This window comes from Anabas testudineus, chromosome 17 (genome assembly GCF_900324465.2).
Source record: "Anabas testudineus chromosome 17, fAnaTes1.2, whole genome shotgun sequence".
NCBI classification, from domain to species: domain Eukaryota; kingdom Metazoa; phylum Chordata; class Actinopteri; order Anabantiformes; family Anabantidae; genus Anabas; species Anabas testudineus.
Window position 1 is genome coordinate 18,951,480 of NC_046626.1, and position 21,136 is coordinate 18,972,615.

Consider the following 21,136-nt stretch of genomic DNA (forward strand, 5'->3'; position numbering starts at 1 on the left):
TACACGGTGTCACTGCAGTGCTTTGACCTGGATCTGCATTTAAAACACTTTATAGTTATTGCGGCTTTTCTGCATTGTGCGGTTTCATTCGTGTTTAAGGTGCGTGCGTGCGTGTGCGCGGGCGTTAGGGGCGTGGAGGTGGAGGGGAGTGTTGCATCCTCTCACGTGACTCCCCTGTCTGTCCTCTCCTCCTCAGTTCGGGTCTCTTTGTTGTGGTTGCAGCTGCTGCTCTCTTTACGCACCGCAGCTCCGCTCCGCCGGAACCTTGAGCCGCTTCACTGCCGCGACGCAGCCGGCGCGTCCTGATAATCACGCTGACTGGGAACCGGGACGTGGAGGATCGCTGCATGTGCGACATCTGACAGATATGAGTAGCTTTAGATAAATCTGCCTTAAGAAAACGCGGAGTTTTGGTGCGACGGAAGAACGGATGGCGAGGATGCTGCCGCTGCCTCCTCTGCTTCCACCCTGGACAAACCGGACCGCCTCCGAGGCTTCCTGAACGCGGAATCAGTCGAGGCGCTCTCTGCACATTATTCCATCTTCACCACAGACTTCTGCTCTGTTTCTGGTCTCTTCCTTCCGACCTTTGGTGCTCTCCTTCCTGCGGGACACAGCGTGGGGCAGCAGGGGTGTTTTCTGTTACATCTCAACCTGCTCCACTCGGGATTACGCTAAATTGTTTGCACCCCTTTTCACTTGAACCGACTGGTTTGTCCGCCGGTGTCTGGAGGTTGGATCATCATAATCATGCTGTCAGGCCCTGGGAGGCGTCCCGGGCGTCCCGGAGGGGTTGTCCGGTACCTGGTGTGCGCCTGGCTGCTGTCTGTGCTGCTCTACCTGTCGGAGGCTCGGGCGTCTTATAACCCCCAGAGCGGAGAGTGCAAAGGCAAAGGGAAGGACTGCACAGGTAGGAGAGCTGCTGTCATGCTTTACCGGGGTGACGCGTCTGCTCTGGCTGTGCGCACCGTGCACTTTCTACAGTGACCACTTCAATGAAAAATAAATCGCCATAACCTTGATGTAATGTTGGCGAACCAGCATGCTGCTGCTGTAATCCTGCACGTAATCAGGATTATAAATCATCTCCCTTAGGGACTTAAATCTCCTTTAATATGTTAATATGGTGCTTCTGCTGTGCCCAGTTGAGTTTACAGTGACCTTTACTTCTCATAATGTATCAGACGAGTCTAATTATAGGGACTTTAATATGGTCTCGAACGTCTCATGTCTTTACTGGTCTCTGTGTGATCCGTCATTAGTTTCCAGCTGACTGACAGCTCGGGAATCACATTAATACTTCTGCATGATGGTGAAAAATCAATATTACAATGAGCAGTGGGATTGAATGGGGAAGATGTATTTTAATCTGCTGTAGTGCGATAACATATACCCCCACAGGGAGTTGTGAGTGAGTTTATAATGACATTACACCAGTACTGTTGCACTAATTGTGTGTTTATATATTGCATATACATATATTTATTATAATGGTTGGATGGTCATGTTAAGTGATGTCTGATATTTTTCTGCTGACAGTATTTGTAACCAATCGTGTTGTTTTATTCAGTTAAAATATTTAATCTATAGTACTTAAAGTTTTCGCAGTTCAATAATGTGCCTTTCTGTCTTTTTGCTTGTCAGGACATTCAAGTATAAGTACCGAGTACATTTCATCACCAATAAACTCAATTTAACGTGTGTAGCGCAATCGAGGAGCACAATGAACAAAGACGGCATGCAAACTGTAACTGAAGGCTAATTTTAGTTCTGTATAATATAGGAAGCAGTTTTAAAGAGTTTTAAAGACATTTATTTATAAAAAAGTGTAAACATGTTTGTACACAATAGATTCTGAGATATATCATATTTTAAAAAAGCTAATTAAACATTAAAGTTGGACTATTTACATCTTTGACAGGAACCAGTGAGCTCCGAACTGTGAGTCCGATTGTTGAGACAAACACATCGTTGGTTTGGCTCTGAGTTCGGGACTTGACAACAAAAACAGTGTGGAAAAAATGTTGTTACTTGCATTTGTACCTTCACCCAGACCCCCTGTTCTTTGCCCAGATTTCAATGAACCAATAAACCTAAACTACAGGTTTCAAATTCTACCCTTTAAGAAATTCATAGCTGATGTCAAAATGCTCTAAGTGTACTCTCCACACACTGTTTTACATTACACTCATAATACTGGTGAATGATGGTTTGCTGTAAATGCTTGATGCTTCTCCAGGGCTGTATTTTCCCTTCAAAGTCTGACTCCAGCGTCCTGCTGATTCCAAAAAAAAGTGCCACAAGCAATTTTGTTCGTTCCTCCTGCGACTTTAAAAGCCTTTTCTTCAGTTTTCAGATGAACAACAGTTTGAAAGCAGTGCAGTCCATTATCTTTACATACTAGTATCAAGATTCACTATGGTGCAACAAGGTTATTGCCAAGCATAAAGAAGCTGGAGTGTGAATTAGACTTTCTGTGCTAAGAAAAAAAAGAAAAAGGAATCAAGGTATTTGGTTTGGGTAGTGACTTGGAACATTTTCATTTGCCTCTGCAGAATATTGCATTATGCTCTCCGTGTGAGAGCAGAGATCAGGATCGCAGTGAGCTTGTCTGTTTGGAAAATACTCCATCTCTCAATGCAAACACTGAAAGGAGTGGCAGAAAAGGCAATTCAGTGATTCATTAATAAAACATGACTGAGGTGGGTTATTCCAGACACTACAGAGTGACAGCTAACACTCATTTACATGACTACAGTTTTTCTCTTTTTAATATTTAATCAAAACTCTGAAGGGAAAGAATAGTATACACATAATAAATATTAGATATCAATACAGCAGCATACAAACGTGATTGCAAATAGTGTTTTTACTATCTGTCAGAGTATATTGCAGTAATATTAAAGCAAATCACAAATGTGTGTGTCACATCAGACTCAAACCTTAGTCTCTAAGAGCTATAAGGTAATAAATGAAGTCCAGAAGTCTGCGTAGGACGGGGTAGATGGACACAGAACTTTAAATCTGATGTGACACATGTTTGCTAATGCAGTAAAATACTTTTTTCTTTTCATTGTTTGTATTTTATCTTCTGGATTAACATTCACTGACATCCCTATGTGTTGCATACTGGGTGGAGTTGTCCCCAGACATGTTCTAAAATATTAGCATTAGCACATTGACAGCTGTTTCACAGCCCTGGACAAACCATTATTGGTGAACTGTCCTGTTGTGGAGCGTTTAGACAGAAGTCAACTTCTGTCGGAAACAGCTTGTTATTGATGTTCTGTCCAGCTCTCATGTCTGAGAACAAATGAGATCAATGAATATGAATCTGAGTGTGAATCTCTCACATCAAAGTCAGCTGTAAATGCTCTGCACGTGTTGGTTTTCCTGACAGCTGGCTCACACCACAGCTCTGTCCTCCGCATGTTTTTGCCGTGTAATTTTGTGGTGCACAGGCCGTTTGATTTGGGAAGCATGTTCTTCCGGAGGCACATGTTCAGCACACATGCAGCCGTCTCCATATCTCCCTCAGCGGGCACACAGCTGGTCTTTCTAACAGTGTTTGTTTTGTACTCCTCTTCTGTTTAGTTTCATGCAGCAGGTGTTCCAGGTAGAAATCAGTGACTGATGTGATGGTCTGAGCCTCTGGTACTCTGGTGTCTTGCTACTGCATCTTTTAAAGCATGTGCGTGTGATTTTTATCACTAAATTTGGTTTATGTCACCAACTGTGAAGCACCCTGACTCATCATGACTCAAATGATTTAGACCGCATGTCGGTAGATCATAGTAGAATGTACAACTTCTATTCAGTTATACTCACCATATATAAATAAAGGTACATGCATAATTGATTAATTGATCCTGCACACTACCCAATACTGTAAAATGTTAACTAAAAATGCAAGTTTCTATGTTTTCAGTGCCTGTGAATCTTCGTCACAAATGAATTTAAAGGCAGTTTTATCTACAGCTACTGTCTTTTCCATTTTCATTCAAGTGATTTTCTTTTTCCCAGCGCAATTAGTGTAGAGGATTTGCAGATTTAGAGTTTCTTAAATATCCAGCTGTATATGAACTACAAACAAACCCAGTATAGGCCTGGGACAATGCTGCTTTTAATACAATTGCACACATATTAACTCTGCCTCTTGAGCAGAAAATTCTGTATTGGATTAAATGCTAATTTTCAATGAGTGTTGTTTCTCTCATTAAAGTCCAACATTCCCATTCTCATTAACGGCATACCAGACCTCATTAGGTCTTGCTTCCAAAATCATAGTCTGCAAAGTTCTTTAAACTTTGCCTCTTAGCTTATTACTTGCTTAAGATCTTCTCTTGTCTAAATAAATTTAAAGAAGAAGTTCAGGTTTTACTTAAAGAAGAGTTTGGGCCAAATCTGTTTTTATATCTGTCCAAGGAATTAACTTGTTTCCCCTATTTTTAAACCAAATCCCAGGGTAGTAAGATAAGCCTGATCATCTTGGCTATGACTATAAATGCTGCTTACATTTAGTCATTTAACAGACGCTTTTATCCAAAGCGACTTACAAGGGTAGGCAGGGTAAGCAGAAGATACTAACTGTATTTAACCAGTCTACCCTATTTATAGCTGTGAAATGTATTGTACTAAGTGGATAGCTTGGTAGGAGGAACATTTTCGTGCCAGATTACAGATGCAGGATTTCGTAGTCTTAACTGAAACACTGTGAATTTGGTTGAACTGGGTGTCTGGAGCGCTGATTGTCCATTTTGCGTGAGAGATGTAGATAAGTGACATCGAAGAGCAAGAACAAACTAAGCTACAGACTGTTGTTCAGCTGCAACTTATCTACCAATAACTGAACTTTCCCTTCGTGGTTCAGCTTCTGCTTCAGTTTCCACTGCCATCAGTCTGCTTTGGACTCAGTTTTGGGGAACCAGATTTCAGCCCCCTGTAGGAGGCAATACTACAGTAAATCAAGGGAGCGAGTGCTTGTGGGGCTGTCACCTGTGATTTGTTGAAAGTAACCTGTCTCATCTCAAACACTGGTGTAAGCACAGTGTGAAAACACACACTCTTACTCGTGTATTGTTGTAAACAGCTACTAACACAAAATGCAATAGCAAACCAGACGTGACCACTTTTGCCTTACAGGCTCACATTAGGGGAAGCTCCAGGTTAGGGATCGGATACGGAAGTTCCTCCAGTCGAAAGTCCTAATTGATGTTTTATTTCTGTAGACTTTTCCTGCTCCAGTCTTGAGTTCAACAGCTTTAGTTTCTGTAATAAATCTCAGAAAATGGCAGAACTTGGCTGAGAGCCTAGATGACAGGTACAGTGTGTGGTTATGAAGTGAAAAGTCATAAAGTAAACTGTACATCGCTGCGGTTTTATTTATTTATTTATTTTTTGCTGTGCCCTCTTGCTGCACCTCTGCAGTTCCACAGAATGAACTGACAGCAGAGATGCTTTCTAATTAATCACAGTCAGAAGAGGAAGCAGTACTCGACTTTCAGTATGAGCAGGTTGTGTTTTAGTTTAGTCTGAGGTGTCTTCAATCAGTTGAGCAGTTTCACTCGAGCTTAATCAGAGCTGAGTCAGATTATGTACCAACTCACTCACCCTTGCCAAGATAAATGAAATCCTACTGTATAATTTGGCCCTGTGTGAAGCTCGCCTCCTCAGAGAGACATTCAAAGTCATGAAATCTTTCTGGCTTAGCTGATAGAGGACGCTCGGTGACTCATCCATGTTCGTCAGCCCCATCAGCTTCCATCACAACGTCTAGCTGAAGGAAACTCGCGTACACAACAAATATTCTGTAACAGACGTGATTAAAATTTCAACAGGAGGTCTGACATTAACAGTGCGGCAGATTAATATTGATGTTCTGTCGACGCTGTTTATGTAGTACTCTCAGGCCATTTAGCAGGAGCTCTCAACCAGAGCAGCTGATGATGAGAACAACATCAGCTCCTCAGTAATCCTCCTGTGAGGCTGTAGATTTGTGCAGGTGGAAAGCTAAAAAGTAGCGGCAGTTGTGGATAACGATGGTTGTGGTTCAGACGTCGCTGCAGGACGTAAAGTTCTTTGGTGTGAAAAATGTTCTTTGGCCTGTTTGCTGACATATCTGCCTCCCTCACAAATAATTAGTTGTCATTCAGCAGAGGGCTCTTGAGACCAGCCTTCAGGCTGCTGGGAAATAAGCAGGTAAATGAATGGAGGGTGTATTTGTGCCCTTTAGCAAACAAAACCAGGATAAACCATTGTATGAGAAACTCCAGTGGGACAACTTTCATAGAGGTTGAACGAATTACAATGCTTAGTTAGTGTAAAACAATGACTTTACACTAACATTCAAAAGTTTGGGGTCTCTAAGAAATGTTTGTTTCTGAAAAACAATACATTTTTGTCTATTAAATCAGCATCAAATTGATCAGAATTACAATGTAGATATTGCTGATAATGTAAATAATTATCGGAACAGGAAATGGCTTTTTCTCAGTGTACATGTACATGTACAGTCCTGTTCTTTCCAATGTAGGTTTATCAATTTAAGCCTAATTGATCATGAAAACATTATAGAACACACACAGATGAAACTGATTAAAGAAGCAATACAAATCTATTCATTGCCTGATTTGACACTAGCTTTATAGGGCTACCCTGACTCAGTTGTTGGGGGCAGTTATCTACAAACCCCAGGGTTGGTGGTTCGATTCCCGCTGCTCCCTTGTCTTGCCTGTCCACAATGCAATTTCCCCACTGTGGGACTAATGAAGGTCTCTAAAAAAGAACATTAAACATTCTTCATCAAAAACCAATTAACAAAGCCATTATTTTATTATTATTATTATTATTATTATTTTATTATTATTATTATTATTATTATTATTATTATTATTATTATTATTATTATTATTATTATTATTATTATTATTATTATTATTATTATTAATAATAATAATAATAATAATAATAATAATAAAAAGAAATAGATAACAATGTATGTCTTAGTTATAAAGTTCTTAATAAGTTATAATAATATAGAGCTGTTATAGACAGATTCATTTTAGGTGTTTAGCTCACAAAGGACATTCATGAGATGCAGACTCATACTCTTCTACCAGCTTTGCTGGAGGAATGCTTGATGCCCTCTGGCAAGCATGGTGGAGGCAGTGTGATGATCTGGGGCTGCGTTGGTTGCGGTAAAGTGCAAGCTTTGTGCAGGGATCTATGCCATAATATATCCTGTGGATGGTGCTTGCTTGGAGCCAGTCCAAAAATAGGAAAATGACCCAGAGGACAGCTCCATACTAATCCAAAACTAATTAGCGAAGAAGGCATCAGCTTGTGTTCTGTCTATATTGGAGTTACCAGCACAGTCACTGGATCTCAACCCTACTGAATTGTTGTGGTAGGAGGCTAGGTAGCAGGTAGCAGGCTTTCCTTACAAAAGCACACTATTATTTTGATCAAAAACTATCTTGATCTTTGCCAACAACAACATTCACTGCCCTGCCATCAACTTTACCAACATTCAAACCTAAAAGTCATATCAACTAATAAACAGCAAACTCTGTCATAATTCTATGAAAACTTAGTCCAAAAAAACAACAAAAAAAAAGATGTAAAAGTTGGATGAAGCTCTTGAATTTCAGGTGAGAGAGTGTACGGATGCTGTTTAACAACCGTTTTATTTCTCATAATTGAGCAGAAACAAGTATGATAAATGACGAGATGTTCCTTCTGCTTTCTGTTTTCTTATGACAAAATGTCAATTTATTCAAACCACAGCCGACACCCGCAGAACTAACAACATTAATCATATTTTTGGCACAGAAACGATACCACCTCCAGAATTTAACAGGCAGTTTTTGCTAGTTCCATGCAGATCCTGTTGATTGATGACTCTTCAGATGCTTTATTAAACACAAGGACGGGCAACAGTGAGTGTTTCTGCTGTTATTAAACTCTATTTTTAATGGTTTTACACATCATAAAAACTGTTTTCTATGAGAAATAGCCTGTGGTTCCTCCAAATGCTTCGTTTGTGACCATAGCACATGACAAAAAAGAGGTACAAATAAGATTTTAAACATTGCAGGTAAAAAATAAAGAGATAAAAGGGCCCAATCTTAAATAGGTGTAAAGAAAAAAAAAGCAGGACGTCCTCCAATTGGGAGGAAAGTGGGTGGGCAAGTGCAGGACCACCAACCCCAGATGAGCTTCAGGCAGCACAAATGTGCATCTGAACAGAGACACAAGGGATTCGTTATTTATGACAGGAAGCAAGTGACAGGATGGAAGCTGTAATAACACCTCATATCAAAGCGGAAACATGGCTCTGATTATAAAACTGCGAAGAACCAATCATCCAAGTTATTTCTGTTTCTAATTAAGTCCTAAAATGTATTTTCTTGAAACAAATGGGGAAAATAACCTGCCAGCTCAGCAAGAATGGTTTAACATGTTAGAAAGGAGGTAATCCAAGTGGTTTGAGCTCTGCCAAAGAAGAATAAAATGTGTCATCTGACAGTGGAAGTTGAATTCTGTATGAATCTTGACAGTACTTTTGTCCTTGGCAAAGAAATACAGCATGTCAGAACTTTTTCTGGTCTAAGGATCTAAAAATTGTTATGAAAACAACAATTGGCAAGCTGACGAGATGTCATGTGAGTACAGCTTATTTCCTCGTTCTGCTTTTGATGGCTTCCCAAGCCTGTTTGTTTTACTGTTTCCATTACAGCACAGTGCGATTATTACAGTATATTTTCTTTCCTCGCTTCGCTTACTGGGTTCACTTTTTTGATAATGTAACATCAGTTTTATTGCCACTAATGAGTTCTAGTCAACTTTAATCTCTTTAGTTGTTTCCCCTTTTGTTCCTTGGATTGAATTTGAAGGTTTTTGATGATGATTAACAGGAGAAAGAGTTGCTCTGTATTCAGATTTCTACCTCAAATCATGTTGTCTGCTTTGCGGTTTTATAAAGTGTATATTTAGAAGCAGAAGTGTGTTGGAGCTGGGTTTTTCATGCAGTTGGTGGAACCTAGAGACGATAAACTTCCCCTGTGGCTGCTTTTTACTCCTGCGTCTCAGTCAAGGACGTTTCCTCTCCCCCATCCTCATCACTGGAGGCTCTGAGGTATCATAGTTCAGCTCTCTCTTTGCTATCATTGCCTGCTCACACCCACCATCACTTACATGACTGACAGGAACCCGCAACAAAATGCAGGTTTTAAGTCCTGGGAGACCTGACAGCATTGATCTGGAAGGCAGACACTTTTCACAAGGTCTGGAGAACTGTGTTGAGTTAATTTAGCAGTTTCAAGGTTGTAAAAGCGTTGTAGTTATGTAATGAAGCATGGAGGCAAATATGGAGCATGTTAACAGGTTTTGTTTAATTTTAGACCTGGCTTCATTTAACATACTTGGATCATTAGTTATTAAGTTTGTGAACGCCCCTGCATGTGTACATTTATCTATAGTAGGCCTGTTTTACCTAGTTTGAATCCCTTACACCCCACAGTGCATTGCTATTTTACTAACAGCTACAGCGAATGTATGTAATTAATCCCAGAACATATGATGTGGTTGTGATATGTGGAAATATACTGTATATTTGCTGTTTGCTTAAGAGGATGACTCATAATAACTCTGACTATCCACTCAGCATTCCTCCTTGGTTGGTTATGGATTGGTGTGAATGAGTATTGCCATCATCAGGTCAATATTTTAATGTATGCTGTAGTTTGGTTTCTGACCAAATACCTAAGGGACCACTGTAATTCACTAAACTAAGCTAATACTTTATTTTTATATGCTGTGTTGACATATTACGATTTTGAACGACAGACTGTTTTGAATTGTTTGTCTCGTCCCTTAGTTTTTGGAGTTCTAGTAGAAAAAAGGTTGAACACCTCCCTGATTTTTTTTTTGACTGAAAGTGTCCTAAAAATCAAATGACTGATTATATTTTTCGAGGCCATATTTCTTCAACCTCCGATGCGTTTTAAGTGATATATCTCTGTCTCTCGGCGTCACTTCTCTCCAGCTGAGAAGGAATTATCCACCGATCAGTTTTGCCAGCTGAGTTTAGGGCAAACCAATTATCTGCTGCGCTAAAGGGTGACAGATGCTTTTAATTGTCTTTCATGAGGCAATAAAAGGTGCTTGTCAACTGACTGAATGTGGACTTTCTAAATCTGCTGTGGTTCTTGGAGTTTAATTAACCTGGAGGATAAAATGTGCCATAAAGCCAAGGTGCTCTTTGGTGATGCCACAGCTGTCTGCCAGGAAAGAGTTTGCAGCTTTGTTGTGGTTAGTTGTAATTATTTATCTGGAAGTTGACTTTAGGAGTTTAGATTTACCTGAGGGAAAATGTAAGATCCAAAATCCAATTAAAAAGTTCAGGGACCTTTCAGTTTGTCCAAAAAGATAAATCATAACCAGAGTTAAGTCATCAGCAATACTTTCATGTTTGATTTGATTTTTGAAATCTCAGTCGTTATTCACTGTAATATTCTTTATCTGATTATTAACTTGTGTGATTTGAATAAACTAAAAAATAACTAGGTGGTTAGCACTGAGCATAACACAGAGAATAGTCTGACCTAAACATCACATCTGATGTTCAAGTATCAACGCTCATCTGCTGCAGGGATATGGTCGCATTCCAACACAAGAGCGACCATAAAAAGAACTGTATAGTTTAGTATAGTATAGTATAGTATAGTATAGTATAGTATACATATCGTGCCCAAGAAGAATACATATGGTACTAAATTCAGTGGTGTAGATGTTTCAGTCTGAGCCAGACTAGTCGACCATCCAACACATTTGACATTGCATTTCCAACTACAAAAAAATACTTAGTCATACGGGTTTTCATGACTTTTTTCCATAGCAGTTTAGAAAGCTCCTGCTCTTTGTTTCAACAAGACTGCTACTGACAAAAATCTCTAGAAACCATCATGTTGAGAAAAACAAAGTTGAAAAGATTTGAACTGAAAATGTGCACAAGCCGAACACTACAAAACTGCTTCTCATGGATTTCTGCAGTCAGTTCATGGAGACGCAGAATGTCATCAGTCTCTACATGTGTTTGATTAGCAGTGTGCAGACCCTGCAGTGACTCACAGTAAGGTGATCCTGCAGCTCTTCAGGTGAGTTGTCGCCTGCAGGTCTTCAGGTGCACACAGAGCCGACACCACATCTTTCTCCTGCTCACCTCCGTCCCCCCGCAGCGCCGGCTCTCAGCTGCAATCAAACGCTGATGTTTGCACTTCAAACGGAGCTCTCTCACTCAGCAGAGACCTTACTCCAAGTTCACCCCCAAAATGTAAATCTTAACACTGTCTGACCATTGATGGGAACGTTTGGAGCAGCGAGTGTTGGATTGATCCTCCTCTTTGATCTCGCTCTCACAGAGTTGAAATTATAGTCAGGCTGAGATTCTGCTGAAGGAATATGATCCTTCACTTCTTGTGGAGTCTTTTTTCTCTTTTCTCTCGACTGCCACAGTCTCCGCTGCCAGGTCATCTTCAGAACAGTAGTGCTGGAGGAGGTGGCAGCTAATCACTGCCCTGCTCAAATCACTTCATCCACCCATAATGTTTTTAACCACTATCAACTATCAACTTTTCTGATGTGAAAGAAAAAGCTCTAAAACTAATTAAGACTCCCTCCTTCAAAAAGAAACAAAAGCACAGATGGTGAAAATGACCGAACTACAGTATATATGATTTCCTTTTAATTTAATTTAATTTAAAATGTGTTAAACCTGAGAAAGTGGGGAGGATGTCTCACTCCAATGGAGACAATGCCTGATATTTAGGGGGTAGAGGCTTATATGTAATTAATGCCACTGTATCTACTGTAGCTTTTTTCAGATATTTTAGTAGAAATATACTTTAAAACTTTGAGGGGAAGTATAATGTGGATGGGTGTGTAATCTTCTGTGACAGTACAGTATAGTTCCCATGTGATTATTGCCAGTATTTGGTGACAGTGGACTGGGTTTGCCATCCTTTAGATGTTAGTTTAACACTCAGCTCTCAGTGTTGGGATGAAACATGAACACAGTAGTTGTGTAGATAATGCCAAATGCAGATGGACTCTGCATCTGAATTCAAATATGATGCAAAAGGAGTGAGTCTATGTGTAAAGTTGACCATGGGAGTGAGCAAGTTTGTATTTAATGGTATCATAGCAAACATGAAACATTTTGTGTTTGCAGTATATTCAACAGATGCTTGAGCTCCAGTTGTTTTTGTTTTTATTTTTTTCCAGTCTCATATGTAGATAATGATGCAATGCGACGTTTAACATTTCTACATTTCCAAGTCAAACAGATACAACAAATCTGTGTCTTTTCATTTCTGTTCATTCTTCTACTGGTTTTGTGAGATCACGCCATTGCTAAGTTAATTTGGTGTCATCAGATTTGCTCTGTAGCATCTAACAGCAGAGTAAAAGATTAGTGTGAGGGCCTGAAAAATAAACAGCTCAATCATACAGTATTACTTCCATATGCTAAACTGCACAACAAACACTGGTGACAAGCAAAGAGCATGTCTAACATGGTCTCTAGACGGCGTGTTACATCATCTGAAGGCCTGTGCAGATGAAACAAAGAGTGAACTTTCAGGACTTATTATCTGCTTTGTTCAGGCAGGTTGGCACATCGATGCAACAGTCTGTGCTGCCCATGTACGTAAGAGGTGAAGAAAGTCACCCGCACAGTAACACAGTGATAACACAAACATGTCTTCCACGTCCTGACAGCGTCTCTAACTCTCTGTTTCAGACCCGCTGTCATCGACTCGCACATTGGTTTGTAACACGTCTTAATCTCGCAGGACATTTGGGCGTCCAACCAAAAGAACAATTAAGATTTGGCGACAACCTCCACCTCCTCAGTGAGAAAATTAAAATGATTTTTGTGACATTGGCTTAATGTGTGGGCTGTCAATTACAGGAGGTAATACTGCGTGCATCGATGGCTCTGTAGATTAGGCGTGAATGGCAGGTTTATGAAGGCAGTGAAATTGCGGAGGCCTCATTTGTCAGATTTAGAGCAGCTCGGCCTCAACACCGCTGCTGCTCTCTTTCACCAAGACTGTTTCTCCCTGTGAAATGTTGGCCTGATTAAATGAAATAGGGCTCATCAAAATGCTAAATACACGAGTGGTGATTTAGCTTCGGTTTGCATGTCAGGTTGGATTGAACAGCAGTCTGAATTTCCACGCTGCGGGAGCAGAGAATCACTTTACATGTTGAGTGCAGTGACACTAGAGTCATCTGTCTTGGTGGCACTAAAGCAGACGAAGAAACAATATAAACACAAACGGTGACAAGAACATAACAAACACACCAGAAACTACAGGACTCAACTGCACTGACTCGAATTTCTCACAGTCTAAATCAGAGGCCAGAAAGGGCGCTGCTGTTAAACATGCTGCTGCTGTATATGATGCATGTTTAATAAAAAAACACCAGTTGTGCAGCACAGTGCTGTCCAGAAAAGGAAGAGTAAAATGGGGGTATATAAATAAAACAATACAACATACAGTACAGTAATCAGAGTGCATTATATGGAAGTAACACTAAGTTAATAAATAAAGACATACTATTTAGATGGTATATATTGTATAATAAAGTAGTTAGCCATTGTACTCCAACACTATCAGACTCAGTGTTAAAACAAATGGGTGAAATCAGTGCAGCAGAAGCAGATGTATCATCATTTTCTTCCCATTTCTCTTTTTCAAAAGTAAAACAACTAAAACATGACACGTCTATATTCTTTCTAGACCTACCTGTGCAAAACAGTGGAGCAAAAATATTATAAAACCTGTAAGACCGTCCTCATTGTTATTGTTATGCATACAGTAATTAAAAATATAGCTACACGACTGTCGATAGCAGATGCTTGGACTAAATACAGGCATCAACTTTAATTATCACTTTGAGCACAGACGGGACAGAAACTGAAAGTCTGCTCACTAACTCATCTTCACTGTTTGTGTTGACAACACGTCAGTCTGATATCTGCAGACAGCTGTTAGCTAGTGTTACCTCGCAGACAGCGGCAGACTGTAGAAAGTAGAGTCCTCACACTGTTCGCTTTACCTCACATCTCGTAGTGAGAGAAGATATCTTTACACCAAACCACATCGAGGGCATGAATCAGTGCAGACACCGAACGCTAGCCAGAGTCAGTTTGATATTTAAGGTATTCTTTTATGTATGTTGTAACTTGATCGATCATAGGTATGGTAGGTTATCGTACATATATTTCATACATGACAAAGCCATATCTGAATCCCCCAAGCTCAATCAGTATCTGATCCCTCAGATAACTAGACGTACCCCATTGCATTATGTTTTGCCAGACTTATATTCGAATAAGTTTATGCATGTGTCCAAGTAGATGTTTGTAATTAAATTCCTTCCAGGTGTGTTTAAGATATGTTATTGATATGCAAAGTACATACATGAGGTCACAGTGATCTAGGCCAGTCAGGTCTAATCAGTTCATCATTAACCCCCAAGTGCCAAATTTGAAGAAAGGCATTTTTTAGACATCACAGTCGCAACAAGAACTGGATGAACATGAGTTGACTGTGACCAAAATCTAATCAGTTCATTACCGCGTCCAAGTTGACAGTTGTCCCAAATTTGAAGAAATAGCCACTGTTCTTTAGATACAGATCTTCAAGAACAGGGTGGACGGACCTGGCTCTCACCTGCACAAACACATAAAAACTGTGTGACAAATGAGAAAACTAACTCAACAGGGTTCCCAGTTTAAATAGATTCTGCTGAATTTGTTCACATTTGTAATTTTACTGACATTTCCAAACTTTTTGGTCTGAGTTTCAAAATCTTCTTGGTTTAAAATTGACATTTACCATCTAAATGCATCTCTGCCACTGTAAACCTAATGCTGATTAAAGGTCACATCTCCCTGCTGATATGCTCTTAGAACAATATTAGGCTACTGAAAGTATTTAGTTTTAGCCTGATTAGAGCCTGTGGAGCGGGAGATGATCTGCTGCTCTGTTTACTCTCAGACCTCCAGCTCCCCAGAGGACGTCTTCAGCTCTGACTGTATTTACTGCAGAAAGCAGCTGTGTCTGCTTTACTCACATGAAATGTGATGGGATGAGATTCTTTCTGTTTGCGTTTGCCAGCGGATGTTTATTCTGATAGTGGCTTCTGCACTTTCAAACTTTGAAAGATTGATCGGTCGCGGTGATTTCAGCTTTATTTGACCTGTGTGAATCCACTTTCACATAATTTACTACTCCAGTTAGTTTAGCTAATTTTAGTATTTATATATTTTGTTTCTGTTAGATTTTACTTTTTCTATTAGAAATGCTTAAAGACCCAACTGTGTTCTGTTATTGTGGAGGGCGGCAAACACATTTTTGTTTATTTTGGACGACTAGTTGGAAAGATTAATTGGCAAGTTTCAAGGTTGATCACCTGTTCAAACATTACTCATGCTAGGTTATGATTTGGTTTGGTCTCGGTTGGATTCTAGATCTGGTTCCTGGTCAACAAAATATTCACTGGATTGGTTTCATGTCTCTGTCTATTTATTCAGTTTACTTATTTCCACTGGCAAGCTGCAGTAAACATTTCTGAATTGAAATGAAGGGATATTAGCTTTATCACTTTGTTGCTGTAACATCTGCCATGATCTCCTCCTTATTTCGGGAGTGTTTGTGCTTGAGGTGGTGGAACAAATGCAATTCACAGTTCTACTTTTTGTTGTTGTGGGTTTCTGACGCAACTTGCAAATCACTGATGTTTGATTCAAATCTGAAGCATTTCCAAATGAGAGATGAAGCAGTTTTTTCTTTATTTCAGTTTATTTATACAGCACCAAATCACAACAAAAGTAATCTGAAGAAACTTTACAATGTGGGATCAAGATACTACAGAATATAACAAGACAACTATATATAAAACCCAACAAATCCCAGTTGAGCAGCACTAGGTGTTGACAGTGGAGAGAACAACTCCCTTTGATGGAAGAAACCTCCTGCAGATCCAGATCCAAAAATGGAAAAACCAAATAAAACCCAGCGTATGAAATGAACCGTGGCTTAAAAATCAAGGTCTGAACCGAACTCTGGAAAATTATCACACCCCCAATGAAAACCATCAATTTTCATTCAATGTTTTATAACAACGACATCTATCAGTGTTTTATTTTATTTATAACACTTCTGAGGAAAGTTCCTTAATGTGTGCTTGTCATCTAATACCTAATGATGTCTGTCCGCAGTTTGGTGCTGAGAGGGTTTTCGGAGTTTGTTTGCATTCAGCTGTCCACTACTGCTCCACAGAGAGTTGGTGATAATTATCCCACTAGTTTCATTAATTAAAGTTTAGCTTTAAATATGTGTGGATATGTGGAAAACAACATAGTAACAGAAGATGCTTCATCCCCCATGTTGTGTCTGCATTAAAGGAACCCGTCTTCTTTGTTTTCAGGCTCCCAGTCTCACTAAACCTTGAACACACATTCTCAGTCTGCCTCCACTGCTTTAGAGCATGTTTTGTTTTTTGTAAGTCGTCTTCTCCCAAAGGTTGTGAAACAGGCTTTCCGTCAACATGAAACAATGACTCAAGCTTACAACTGTGTCTGGGAGATGGATGGACAAACACAACCCGGCCAGCTCACTGTGGCTCACTCGATTGCCGTTTTCAAAGTGAGATATCAACTATATGAGGAAGCTAAGCTCATCTTGATAAATAATTGATAACACAAAATGAAAATCCCGTCCAAAGGGAACGGACATATTTATTGCTATGTTGTAGCTTTGATTATATATGTTTAAAAAGCAGCAGCAGACTAATGGAACTTTATTTACGGAAGAATCAGTTAAATATTATAATATATACACCCGGTTTCTTTTTAAAAGCTTTAATTTTTCATTTAGATTTGCATTCAGAGGAGACTTTATTGATTTTACTTACTTTTAATGGCATTCATATGATAGAAGGTCCTCATTTTTAAATTTGGTACTTTTTACAATCAGGTAGGAAACTAATAAAAATACTTTTGTATACTAAAATCCATTAATGTCCCATTTGGAGGCAACATGTGTTTTTCCTATTATTTAAAGGGCCTTAAATTTGACTTGTGGTGCAGCTGCAATTATTATTAATGCATTAATTCTTCAAGTTAAAACTCATGCAAAAGCAGCCTTAATTCTGGACAAAGGCTACAAGCATTAATGTTATGAACCCCTATAATCAGAATACCCACTAAAACACCTCAGCATTGTAAAAGTCCATTAAATCATTTATTCATTCCCCCTTTAAAACACATAAAAAAACATGGAATTCAGAGTTGGACTTAATGTTAGATGATAAATTTTCCTGTGAAATGGTGAAATTCAATTAGGAATTAAATAATATATTATAATCTATTATAATCCATTAGTTTTTCCATTAAAATATTTGTGCCTTCATGTATTTTTAATTAAGGTTAAAACTTAGGGTTGTCGGCCAATCTATTATTATAGGTTTTTCTTCATTAAATAATACCTAAAACTTTTTTATATATTATAATCCATTAATTAAACCATTAATTTTCTCCCTTTTGTGCATAACTAATGACCGACATGAGTCACTTATTCAACATCTCAAATTCTACATGAAAAATTAATTCAGCAAAAACATTTAAGCATATTACAGTGTTTATAACAAATCCTGAGGCCAACATGAGGCCATGCATTAATTTTATCCCAAGGAATATAATATAAAACTATAAAGAAGGTGTGTGTGAGCTGAAAGGCTCCTGCACCGTCATGAAGACTGAACTCAGCCTTTATGTCCCATCACTCTTGTTATTAGCCGAAGGATGAAGAGCAGCTTCTTGCTTAGAGTGATAAATCCAGCATGGCAAAATGAGACATGGAGGCCAATTCATGCATTTATTTATTCTGTAGGAATTGATTGAACCAATATTTTCCTGCCAGAGGTGATACATAATTTAGCGCTGCTGTGTTTTAGCTCTGCAGACGTCATACATCATCCTTACTGTGGTTTGTTGTTATGCATGTCTGCAGCTAACCAACATTCTTTTATTGTTCTCAGTCTTTGTCACCGTGAGTCTCAGAGGCTCATATTCTCTGCAGGGTGTGTTGTGAAGCCATTAGCCGCCGCAGTGCTCAGGGTTAGCTTTCACTCTCATTGATTGTGGACGGAGGAAGAGCCTCGAGCTTGAGGCAGGGTCATGTGCATCTGTAAACCCACAGCAGCATCCGAAGGCTTCTGTTACCTCCGAATCAGGAGCTGTAGAGGGTGAGACGCATTTTACAGCCCACAGCACACAGTGCAGTAGCTCTTTGTGCACCAATTAAAATGCATCAAGTGCAAATCACCTGCTGGTTTACTGGTTGAGCTTGGGGACTGGGGTCTGGTATCCTCCGCTGTGCCCAGAATCAGAATGGGACCTGATTAGTCTCGCATCGCTGACTCTTCGGGCGAATCCATTCAATGCTGCAACAACGCAGGAGGGGGAGGAACCTCGAAGAAAGTACCTTATATAAATCTGTCAGCGTGTTGGCTCAGAGATTAGGATTCGGAAGATTAAGATGATCAAGCTTGATGATCTGGTGATCGGGTTTGAACAGATGTCTTAAACGTTTAAAAGACATAATTAGTCTTTTTACATTCTTCATAAGCACATTGCTGTGTTTGAGATGTCTGAATGTGTTTTCTGGCTTTCCCGGTTGCCATTGGTTTCCATTTATTTCCCTCTTATTCACTTGTTCAATAAATGCTCAGTAGATTAAAGCAGCAACTCACAACCATTGTCACTGTTATGATTTTCCTAATTAATCCAAGAAAAATTAGTATTTTAACACAAAAACTGTTTCGACATTAAACCCTGTCTGTGAACCAGCCAATGAACTGGCTGTGTGGAATCAGTTTGCAACGTCTCTTAGTTTTAACTAATGAATAAAAGCTTTAGATCACAACATCAGCACAGATGATGACCTACATTTAGTCATTACGCAGACACCGTTTCCCTCTGTTTCCAGTATCTTCGCTCAGCTAAGCTAACAAGCTCATCGTCACCAGCTCCATACACAAGTTAGATTTTATTTATGTGACCTGTATCTCAGTTTTTTCAAAGAGCTGTTTGATTTGATCATCTGACATCAGTGTGAACATCCCACTGTAATAAAATATAGTTTACAGGAAATGAACAAAATGTTCTTTTTTAAAAAAATGTCTTCCTTATTCCCAAGAACGTTTTATATTTACCCAGATCTGCATAAATATTTTATTGGTAGTTGTGGTCAGGATGGAGCCTCTAGGCTGAGTTCGCATCTGTTATTAAAAGGTCTGTCCTGTCTGACTCTGACTGATGATACAAGAAAGTTGGTTGCGCTCTTGAATCTCATCTTTTCACGGACTCTCTGCAGTCTCTGCTGCTTTCAACGGATTTCATTCTGTTTGTGGTTTGCGTCTCGCCACTTGTTTATCACAGCAAGTCAGCTTCTTCACTGAGGTTTATTGTTCCAGCAGGAGACTGGCCGCAGCGGGAGGGTTTGAGTCTTTAGCATCTGAGAGCTAAATCTCTCTTTTGTCTTCCAGATGAGACGGACCGATGTCGCGCATCAAATCAAAGCTGTATAATCAAATCGAACGGCACTCACATCTGGTTGTGTGACGCCGCTTCAGAATCAATATCAGGGGGAGAAAATCTCTATCTCTGCAGAGCCGTTAACACTTTGACAGAGAGATGTATGTGATTGCTTAGGTTAAGAGGCGATGAGGAATTTGACCGACGGTTCAAAAGAAGGAAAACAACCTCAGAGCTGGAAATTGGAAATGCAAATGCAAGATGATCCACAAAACCAAGACAACCCTCTGTTTAGCTGTGAAGGCTGTTTCACTTGGAGACAGCTGCGTTAAACTAAATGCATCCGTTTTATAATTAACGTTTCTAAATGCGCTGTTCCTGTCAAGAAGCTTGTTGTACGTTCTTTGTATTTCAGGCACCTCGAGAGCAAAGCGAGGCTGTAGCAGATTTTTGGGTTGGTAGCATGCTCATGGGCTCCAGACAGCAGCATCCACGAGGCTCATAAACAGTCTCAACATGCAGAGAGGCCATAAACAGTCTGTGAGAAATGCCTGGAGGAGGACAAAAGCCCCTCTCTTTTTCTGTTTGGCTCTGTGTGCAGACTCTCTGAAGAGCTTTCCACAGTAAAAGCAGCACTTCTCCACAAAAACAAAACAGATTTATTGCACAGAAATCAAAGGGAAAGACCAGATCTGTACATAGCCTGCAGCAGAAGAACCCTAGAAGTAATAATTAACATAAATAAAATAGAAAGAAATGGAGGTTATATTAAAAATACAGTTTGAGTTGACCTGTTAGTGTGCACACTTTGCTGCCTGTGACAGAGGAATCTGCTGTTTAGAGCTATGCACTGTTGCATTGTGCAACACTTACAACATACAAACTCACATCTCCTGATGTTGAATTGGATCATTTAGACACGCAGCGTCTGTAGCTGGAAGTTCTGGTCTAACACTGTTCAAATCTGAGACGCTATCTTGTTTAAGCCTGAGAATAAATCTGCTAGATTTGAGTTGTGTGGATATGTTGCCAGGACAAAAAGCTTCACATGATTCTGGATGAACCAGCAGATCCAGAAACACTAATGTCATCTGGCTAATCTGTTAATCCATGCATGAAGAACTGGGAAGCTTCTTCCACTCATAATGATGATGCTGATATTTGGCCACTCATCATTCACATGTGAATTCTTTGTCCTTCCTCTTCGGGTTTGCATCACATCCCATCTTCTGTGTGTTTGTTCTTGTCTTTCCTACGAGCACTAACCTCAACACTACGTGCTCTTTCATTCTAATTTCCTGTGTCTGTATGGAGTTACAGTACTTCCTTTAAATATTTTTAGTTATTTCTCCCCCTCTGACGACTCCACACAAACACATTTAGATCGAGGGTGTTTTTTTTTTCCTTTCGATGTCACATCTATTTAGGTAACATTTGTATCTGACTTCAAAAAGTTTCTTTCCCACAAACACCAGTTGTCACTCATGTTGTTTCCTCTGTAAGATACAGTAAACAGCCGTAAATATT

General features: G+C 39.6%; 1 protein-coding gene across 1 annotated transcript in view; it reads left to right on the forward strand.

Annotated features, from left to right (window-relative positions):
* Positions 1–211: 211 nt before the first annotated feature.
* The window catches only part of tmeff1a (transmembrane protein with EGF-like and two follistatin-like domains 1a), a 67,122-nt gene continuing 46,197 nt past the window's right edge, over positions 212–21,136 (forward strand). The window contains exon 1 of the mRNA XM_026374881.1: positions 212–910. Coding sequence (XP_026230666.1) covers positions 751–910 — 160 coding nt within the window. The 5' untranslated portion in view covers positions 212–750. The remainder of the gene's footprint in view (positions 911–21,136) is intronic.